General features: G+C 30.8%; 1 protein-coding gene across 1 annotated transcript; it reads right to left on the reverse strand.

Moving 5' to 3' along the window:
• Positions 1-455: 455 nt before the first annotated feature.
• On the reverse strand, positions 456-2,706 carry LOC104108469 (growth-regulating factor 1-like). Its single transcript, XM_009617510.4, has 4 exons — positions 2,424-2,706; positions 1,896-2,307; positions 860-1,251; positions 456-713 (listed from the first exon to the last, which is right to left on the reverse strand). The coding sequence occupies exons 1-4, from the start codon at positions 2,587-2,589 to the stop codon at positions 706-708; spliced, it is 978 nt and encodes a 325-aa protein (XP_009615805.1). The 5' UTR covers positions 2,590-2,706; the 3' UTR covers positions 456-705.
• Between the last annotated feature and the right edge of the window lie 7,366 nt (positions 2,707-10,072).

The following is a 10,072-nucleotide window of genomic DNA, read 5'->3' on the forward strand; positions in this document are numbered from 1 at the left end:
ATCCAGAGAGGACCACATATTATAACTTACGCTTTCCAAAGATTGCACACGAGTAAAAAGAAGGAAGCCAAAGGTGTAATCAGGCTTTATGTTATGAAAACCATAGCAAAAAGGTTATAAAAAATCCAAAATATCAACTGGGTCCATTAATTCAATAGTAAGCAATAACTTAAAGTAGTCACTGAAAGCAACTACCAAAAAAAGCCAATATTCAATATGTCATCCTAATGAATAGAACGTACCAACATGTGGCAAAACTCCAGATACCTGGCTCAGCCATTCAAACAATAAAACGAAATAGTGCTAACAGTGTAAGAATACAATGCAGACAGCCAAATACATGTGATTGCTCAGTTAGCCAGAACACTACGTACTTCTAATGCTGACTACAAGCCCCACACTCTTACATAAACAAGAAAAATAAAAAATAAAAACAAGAAATTATCAAGGGCCAATTGGTGCACGGCTTGAAAATTAGTGAATAGTAAAATATATATATTTTTTTACTGTTTTTCTACTCCAAATATTGTTCGCCACAGAATTTGAAATCACAATATCACATATCATAGCTCTTGTCCCAGGGACAAAAAAGAAGGAAAAAGAAAAACAGTTTAAGAACACAGTACACACGCATACAGAATGCTTAGATGGAAAGCACCGCCCCACCAGCATTCAAGTACTACTTTGGCCTATGCTCCACAAAATTTATTTCCCTGCAAAACAAAGTGCAACTTTAATGGTCAAAGCAGAATTCTTTTGCCATAAGCATGTAAATGCTGAAGAAAAAATAATGCAAGCAAATAAAAAGAATTCTTATTTCGCTAGGCTACTTTATTGTGAAAAAGATATTTATACTTACCATTATGGGTGATGAAGAAGTCACGTGAAGAATCTGGTACTGAAATTGAGAGGTGGGTTTTGGAATCAAGCCACGAGTCTTTGTTGTGTTGATCAGGTGGCAGTTCATCAAAGAAGTGGTGCATTACTTTCTTGGGTTGCTGATGATCTTCTGTGTCTATTTTCATATGCAGATCAGCCTTGACATCATTTCCCAGTGCATAATAGTTGTACTGATCTTGTCTTTGTTGTTGTTGTCTTGAGGATTCGTTGAAGCTTTGCAGTTGTAAGTAAGACTCACCAGTTTGTGAAACTGAATAAGTCCTCTGTTTCGAATGGCCAAGTGGTGAACCCATTGTCAATGGTGCCAGTTCCCAACTATTATCATCTATTGAAGTAGAACCAGATGCACTTCTATATATTACACCCAAAAATATCAATAATCAATCAATCAGTTGCTATATCAATTCCAATCTAGTTGGTACAACAATAAAAATGAATGTTTTTCTGTAGGACGCGACTCAACACTCTACAATTACTTTCCGGCTTATTTTATACTATTGACTCTTTTTCAACCTGTTTAAAAAAACACTTTTTAGGAAGTTCTTCAATTTTGAACGTTTCATTTTACTGCTCCCTCCGTTTCAAATTAGATAGATACCTTTCGTTTTAGTCTGATTAAAAATAAATGATATATTTCTAAATTTGAAAATAATTCAACTTTAAATGTTCATTTTATCCTTAATGAGAAGCATTTATAACCATAAAAATGTCATGGTCTCACAAAACTTTTATCCCTAAAGTTTTTAAAACCACAAGTTTCAAATTGAAACGGAACTTCGTGCTGAGTCAAACTAACTCATCTAAATGGAAACGGAGGAAGTAAATGTTATTTATAATCATATATATATTGATGTCACTGATATGTTTAATATCATAAATTGTAAAGATATTTTTTAGTATGTGTGAAAAATCACTTTTTAAAACCTCCTATCTAGTGAAATACCACAGTATAAAATGAAATGAAAGAAGTGGAGTATGTTATTCAAGATACAAACCTGGAATAAGCACCAGAATCAAAGAGGAACTTGGTCTGGTCTTGAGATGACAAACCAATATTGCCAGGGGGTCTAGAGGAAGAAGAATGTGGATAGAGAAAAGAATGTTGGGGTTCAGATGAATAAGAGAAAGAAGCGGGGGTAGATGGAGAATAGTTGTTTGAGTTCTTCTTGATTGATGAAATGGTAATTGCTGTTGGGGGTGTAGTATTAGTATTAGTAGTTCTTGTTGTCATAACTTCCACAGGCTTTCTTGAACGGTTTCTGCCTCTGTGCATGTGTCTCTCACAGTACTTGGAATCTGCATAGGCTTCTTTTGAACACCTCCATTTCTTCCCATCTGTTCTTCTACACCTCCCTGGCTCTGGATCTATTTTCTTCCCAAATCCCAACTGAAAACAGTTCCATCCAACTGAAAATATATACAATACTATTCAAATATAAAAAACTATACATCATCAAAATATCAATATTTGTACATATTTATGCATAAAATAGAGAAAGAAAAGGGGGAATAGAGTAGTGTACTGTGTTGGGGTTGGTGGTTTGAAGAGTCTAAGCTCCTTCGGATGGTGTAGAGAAGATCAGGAGGGACAGGCATTCCAGAGGCCATGTACTTGTAAATAAGAGCTTGATGCTCAAGTTCTTGCCACTGAGTTGCTGTAAATGGATATCCACTTCTTGCTCTACTCATTTTTCACTACAGAAAGTACTCTTCTAAGACTTCACACAAACCGGTAGAGGAAGAAGGCAAGGTAATCCTGATAAGTAAAAAGAGCCAACTCTAGAGAGAGAGTGTTTGAGAAGAATCCAACAATGAAAGGGCTCTTTGGGGTAGAAATAGTAGGTGAAAGAGTTCGAATTTTACTCCACACTTTTCACTGTTACGGATAATCACTTTTACTAAAAGATTTATAACATGTTTGCTTCTAAAATTTACTTATTTTGGTGATAATCGATTTATGTTTGACAAATTAATTTTAAAAATACTTTTGTACAGTAATTAATATTTGGTCAAACTTTTGAAAACTGTTTTTAAGTATATTTTTTTCAAAAGTGTTTATCAGAAAAGTACTTTTGGAGAGAAACTACATTTTTTTTGCTTTTCAAAATCTGCTTTTGCTTCTCATCAAAAATATTTTTTTTTTCAAAATCTGCTTTTGCTTCTCTCAAAAGCACTTTTTTCTTTCTAAAAGTTTGGCCAAACATTTTAATTTTTTGCCAAAAGCAATTTTGACCAAAAAAAAAGTTTGGTCAAACAGATTTTTAATTTGTATATAATATTAGTGCAATGAATTTTTATCTTATTACGCAATATATTTCAATATATCGTATTTATTATGTCCTAATTTATGTGATATATTTTTTGTTTTAGTTTATTAAAAAGAATGATATATTTTTATATTTTATAATAATTTAATTTTAAACTTTTTATACTATATTTAATAAAAGAATTTATAACTATACAAATATCTATAACTTATTTTAAAACATAAATTAGAAAAAGTCTCTTCTTGAACTAATTGCCTAGTCATAGTGCACTATATAAATTGGGACAGCTTAAGTAATAATTCGCCTGTCTTACTTTTTTAATTGTAATTTTATATTGAACAGTTAGATATAATTATTTATAAATCATGATTTGATAATGTAAATTGGCATCATTTTAAAAAAAAAATTATCTGTGTATTTGGAGCATTTAAAATGTATTTTACTTTTTTTAGACACCATTTGGTTGCAGAATCTTCTATACATGGGTAAAACTAATGGTTCAGACCATAATATATTACTGCTACCTCTTCTTTTCTCTTTCACTAATTCACACACACTGACACACACAATAGATACAGAGCCTCTAGAGAGTATACTACTGTGCAAATATAATGACTGAGGGCTCTCTGTTGTATGTATATGCTATGCTGCTGCAACTATTCTGTCTTTGTGACAGCTCTTGTCTCTGACAACTATACGGAAATCCATAAACTAAAGGCTCTGTGAAAAAGCCAGCTGGCTCTGTAAGAAAGGCCTTTAAACAAGTCATAAAATCATTATTATATGCTTTTTCCTGCCTTAGCTTCTAAGAGTTGGTGTGCTTTTCTGATACCTACTGCTCAATCCTCTGGTGGATGGATCGCGAGAAGATTGTACCGTTCTTTTTTTTTTTACTTTTACTGCTTAATTTACTGATACGTTTATGCATTTAAATTTTACTAGTCTTATAGCCGCCAAATTATTTTTGAGGTCAAAAGTGATTGTTTTTTACCAAAAGTATATTTTTGATCAAAATTATTTTTTTTCAAAAATTAATTTATTTTAGGAGAAAAAAAGTATTTTTGAGGAGAAACAGAAACAGTTTTTGAGAACCAGATAAAGTAGTTTCTCTCCAAAAGCATATTTCTAAAAAACACACTTAGAAGCAGTTTTTAAAAATGCAACGACCCGACATGTCGATTTGAGTTATTACTCTCCTTTCTACTATTTGAAGTCTTGAATAGCTTCATATGATGTATTATGACTTGTGTACAAAATTTGAGGTCAATCGGACTTGATTTGCTATGTTTCGGCATCGAACCTAGGATATTGCGACATCGATTCTTCAAGAATACGTGGTATCACACTAATCAAATGAGCTCCAAATTCAGTTTTGATTGAAGTATTAGATCCTTATTGAAATTTTGGAGCCATAGCAAAAAGAATCGTTGAATTCGGACACCATATGAGAAAGTTATGCCCACTTCCGTGTCAGGAACAATTTTCTGTCGTCGTCAACGCCCAGGGAGGCGTGGGGAGCTAGCCCTGACGCTAGGATGTTTAAAGATACCGTAAATAGCTCGGTTTGGGCAATTTTTACGGGTAAACATTGGGGTTAGTGTTCTTTATCCTATATTGATTATATTTCATGATTTCATACTCATTTACATCATGAATCCGTGAATTTACGGAAGAAAAATTAGATTTTTGTAAAATCTTCCAAAAATGTAAAATGAAGATTTGAAAGTCAATCCGATATCGGAATTTGATAAATTTGGTATGGGTGGACTCGTAATTGAATGGGTTGTCGGATTTTGTAAGTTTCGTCAGATTCCGAGACGTGGGCCCCACATACGATTTTTGAGTTAAATTTCAGATTTTATTGGAAAATTAGTATTTTCATATAGAATTAATTTCTATAATTAGTATTTACTAAATTGAAGTTATTTTGTAGATTTGAGGTGTCTGGAGGTCAATTCAAGCAAGAAGACGATTTTGGAATATCGGCCTAACTTCAAAAAGATAAGTATCTTGCCTAACATCGAATGGGGGAATTACCCCTTAGGTATTGAGTCTTATGTGGAAATTGTGTAATTGAAAATTTTATTTAATAAGATGAATTACTTTTCAGTTCACGTTGTTGAAAATTTGGTATTGAATTATAAAGGCCGTAAATCATTTTGAGGCAAAGTGCCAAATTATGAAATATTATTCGGTTGAGTTGTTCACTCCCGAACATTTTGTTAAGATGTTGTGCACATTATGATCGAGTCGTGGCTCCTTATTGTGGAAAAATAATGTGTTGTTGATTTCTGTGGCAAGTTGTAATATTTGAGCACTTGATGTACAATTTTGTGATATGTTGTAATATTTGAGCATTTAATGTGTAATTTCTGATATGTTGTAAGATTTGGGCACTTGAGGTGCAAGTTGTATTATGTTGTGTTATTTGGGCACTTAAGGTGCGATTTGTGAAATATTGTGATATTGATACGCATGCGGTGAAATAAGGGTGACTTGAAATGCGTGGCTAGTAGGGGAACTACTAGAAGTCATGCGATGATATAAGGTCAGGGTATTGAAACGCATGCGGTGAGATAAGGATGGCTTGAAACGCGTGGCTAGTAGGGAAACTACTAGAAGTCATGCAGTATGATAAGGTTGGCTAAAAAGCGGGATGTTATTTCGAAAAAATAATAATTTCTTTAAAATTTAATGTGAAGGCTCCTGCGGTGATATAAGGAAATGAAAGATTGTGAATTTATTTATGATTTGGGACTACGAGGCGGTACCTCGGGAGTACCCTTTTGTTGATGTTTCTCTATGGTTACACTTGCCTTTGGTTATTTTGTTTTTCCATAATTTGTAAATTCTTGTGTTTTTCGTGATGTATTATTTCACTTAAATATTAAGTGTTTTGTATTTCTTGATGTATTGTGTTGCCTTGACTTTTTCGTACGAGACTTTGAGGATTTGTATTTTTGGGTTGTACTTGTTTTTGATGATTGAGTTATTTTAAATAAAAGAAAAATTCTAGTTAGTTTTAAGTTAATAAAATTTATATCCAAATCATTAGTTTATATGATGTTTCATTTTAATTGAAATGTTATTTTCTTCACCCAAATGATTTCTAAAATAAATTCATTCCTTTGTTGATTTCTTACTTGATTTAAAGATTTTAACCTTACTTTATTGAAAATAAATTGATCCTGTGGATCTTATATATATTGATATTTTGGTACGTGAGTTGTCCGTGCAGTTATGAAAATAATATGGGCATGAGGTGCCGGGGAAAATATGATAATTTTATTATTGACACATGAGTTGTCCGTGTGATGGTGATAGAAATATGGGCACGAGGTGCCGTGAAAAATATGAAAGTGGGTTGAGACCCGTAATTTTTATGATTGTAAAATGAGATGTCACATGGTGACTTTTACTTGAAAATATATTTATTGGAAAGTATTATATCCTGAAGATTATTATTTGAAAAACATATAGGTGAAAGAATTTATATTTGAAGGAAAAGAATTTATATTTGAAGGACTTAATTAATTGGTTGTACTTGTGTTCCTTATTCGTTTGAGCAATAATTATGATGTTCTTGTTGCATTGTTGTTATATCACCGGTTGATTTTGTTGTTATCATTGCTAGTTATTTTTCAGTATTATTTTGTATGCTATATCGCACATGTTATTAGACTAGTGAGTGTTTTGACTGTACCTCGTCTCGACTCCACTGAGGTTAGTCTTGATACTTATTGGGTACCGACCGTGGTGTACTCATACTATACTTCTGTATATTTTTGTGCAGAGCCAGGTATTGGAGGTATCGGACCCGGATAGAGTTAGAGTGTGATCGCAAGGATTCAAGGTAGAGCTGCTTGGTCGTTGTAGTCCCTTGGAGTCTGTTCATTTCATTGTATTGTTAATTTTTAATGAAACAATATTGTATATTTGGTCCTCGTGATCATTCTATGTATTCAGTTAGAGTTCGTGACTCAGTATTACCAGTCTTGGGAAGGTGTTATAATTATTTTCACTGTTAGTTTCGTTTAAAAAAAATGGCTTGAATTGTAATTAAAATCGGCTTACTTAGTCTTAGAGACTAAGTGCCATCACGATACCTGTGGTGAGACTTTGGGTCGCGACAAAAATCTTGGTCAAACACTAGTTGTTGCTGAAAAGTACTTTTCAAATTAATTATCCAAATACAAACTGATTACCACCAAAAATACGGTTTTTGAAAAGTACTTTTAAGAAAATCAATTCTTAAAATAAGATGATTTTACAAGCTTGGCCAAACAGGTTACTACGGTGTGTGTAACTATATTAATGTATATGCAAATTTTAACGTGAATAATATTAAACAATGTTATTAAGTGATATAAATTATAAAATAACAATTAAGAAAATTTTCTTAAAATGATGAATATTTTTTCATTTAGCTTGCTCAATAAATAATAAAATCGTCCCATAAAAGTTATCAGATGCCTTATTATGAGGACTTATATAGGAATATCTTATGAAATTTATTGTTATTCTCTGACCTACTATTGAAAGCAAAACATAAATTTGTTGAACAACTTAATTATTAGTCCTAATATTTAAGAAAATAATTTATTTTTTGTTAATTCAAATTCTTAATATTAGTTCATCCCAAGTTATAAATATTTAGCAGTAATTATAACTTTATCTAACAAAATTTTTATTTTTAAATAGTGAACAAAAATGTAAATTTTGGATTTATTTTGTAGAATTAATGTTTTTTAATCTATCCAACCATCCCCCCCCCCCCCCATGTAATTTTAAATGTTTACTTAGATATTTGTTCTTATTATCGCGTGCAGTTTTTAATTTCATTATTTAAAGTTATACTTAGTTCAATAAGAAAAAGATTTAATAATCAAAGTATAGTTGATTTTAAAGTCTTAAAAATTAGTAAAAGTATCTTAAATTATAGTTTTAACTAATGTAATTTTTAAAGAAAAAAAAAAGCTAACAAAATTTCACTAAGAGCTTTTGTGCTTTTATGATAATACATATATATTAACTTTATAAAAGATATTTACACAATTAATTAATTTTATAAATAAGATTTTAATTTAACTTATTACTCTTATTTAACTGCACTAATATCTTTACTATTCTACTGCACTAATAATACAAGAACTCTTTACGAAGTCATTATATATAACTTGAAACCTTCACCTATATGTTCCATTACACCACTTCCTTGAGTCCGCTTACAATTTGACATCACACCATTTGGACTTAATTCTGTTCCTTGTTAACCTGAAAGTTAGAATTGCCAATGTGTGCATAATATTATTAATCTATCTATCTATATCTATATTATTATAAAAGAACGAATAATTTATGCTAAATATTGAACGACTAAAATATTCTCGAAATGTTGATAGACATTTATAACTTTAAATATTTATATAACTTGAGGTTACAATTGTAAATCACCAAAAACTGAAATTCTTTTCTCATTTAAACTAGGTTTTTGACATAATTGGCCGCCCGGCCAAAACGTTTGACAATCGCTAGCCAATATTTAATATAACACTTTGTAGCCGAAAATATACTTACATCGGCTAACATGTGAAAAGTGAAACTCAACGAGTAGTTTGAACAGCTGAAATCCCTTTTCCAGAATCACTTAAAGGGCTTAAAACTACAAATGCTGATCCAATTTTTGGTACAAAACAAATTTAAGCAGAAAAATAAATGGTTCAGAATGCAACTCTTTTTCATTCTCTGTTACCTCAAGTTTCCTTCATCACCCACTTCCAATACTCAAATCTCCATACGCTTTCACTTGTTTCTTTATCCAACGCACTTTCTAACACTTTTTTTTTCTTTTTAAACATATATGTTCATCCCTCTCTATATTACAATAAATATTATATTTTCGACTATAATTTAAACTGTATTCTTCGAGTATTGGAAGTTTGGGGATGAGAATTTGGGTTTCAAAGTTTGATGGCAGATGAAGAAAATAAGAATAAAGTCAGGTCAGTGTATAAACAAATTTTATAAATTATGTAAATAGTCTATACACTCAAGAGACACAATACGTTTGAAATACACTAAGAATACATTGCCAAACTCAGAAAATACTGTATATAAAATATTTATATACTACATAACAGTAAATATACACCTTCTATACATATTTAACAGTTTATATATAATTTTTATACAAAAATACATTTGCAGAATATGAATCATTTGTGTATAAAAATGTATATACACTTTTATACACCTTGGAGCAAAATATACCTTTTCCTTACATCGTAAAACAGTCTATACATTTCGGATATACAAAAGTGCTCAGGATACACTAATGATACACTAGGGATATGATACAGTGAAAAATGCAGGATACACTTTATATGTAAATTTTATACTATATATATAATAGTGTATATACAATTTCTATACAATATATAATAGTCTATATACACTTTTTATAAGAAAATTGTTATACAGAATGCAATATATATACATATAACAATGTAAAAACAATTTATATATATTTATTGTGTATATACAACTTAATATGAAATTATACTTGTAACTTCCAACCACCATTAAAATCTCAACCCACTGCCAATACCTACTTTAAAAGTTCTTTACTTACAAAATACCACTTGGACCCGAAAAAGAAGTTGATGATGAAGAAATAATCACACGTGTAAAAGTAGACTGTCACTATACAGAATATATACAACATATACTGTCAATATATAAAAAATATACTAAATAGACTGTCACTATACAGAATATATACAAAATAGACTGTCACTATACGAAAAATATACTAAATAGACTGTCACTGTACAATTTATATACAATAGACTATCACTGTACAAAAAATATACTAAATAAATTGTCACTGTACAAAAATTATACAA

The sequence above is a fragment of the Nicotiana tomentosiformis genome, chromosome 5 (genome assembly GCF_000390325.3).
Source record: "Nicotiana tomentosiformis chromosome 5, ASM39032v3, whole genome shotgun sequence".
In the NCBI taxonomy this organism is placed as follows: domain Eukaryota; kingdom Viridiplantae; phylum Streptophyta; class Magnoliopsida; order Solanales; family Solanaceae; genus Nicotiana; species Nicotiana tomentosiformis.

Excerpts from the sequence above, each read along its gene's own strand:
- LOC104108469 (XM_009617510.4), bottom strand. The coding sequence starts at position 2,589 with ATGAGTAGAGCAAGAAGTGGATATCCATTTACAGCAACTCAGTGGCAA. Across the intron at positions 2,308-2,423 it reads AAACCACCAACCCCAACACA|TTGGATGGAACTGTTTTCAG; the intron begins GTACACTACTCT and ends ATATATTTTCAG. Across the intron at positions 1,252-1,895 it reads GATTCTGGTGCTTATTCCAG|AAGTGCATCTGGTTCTACTT; the intron begins GTTTGTATCTTG and ends TGTAATATATAG.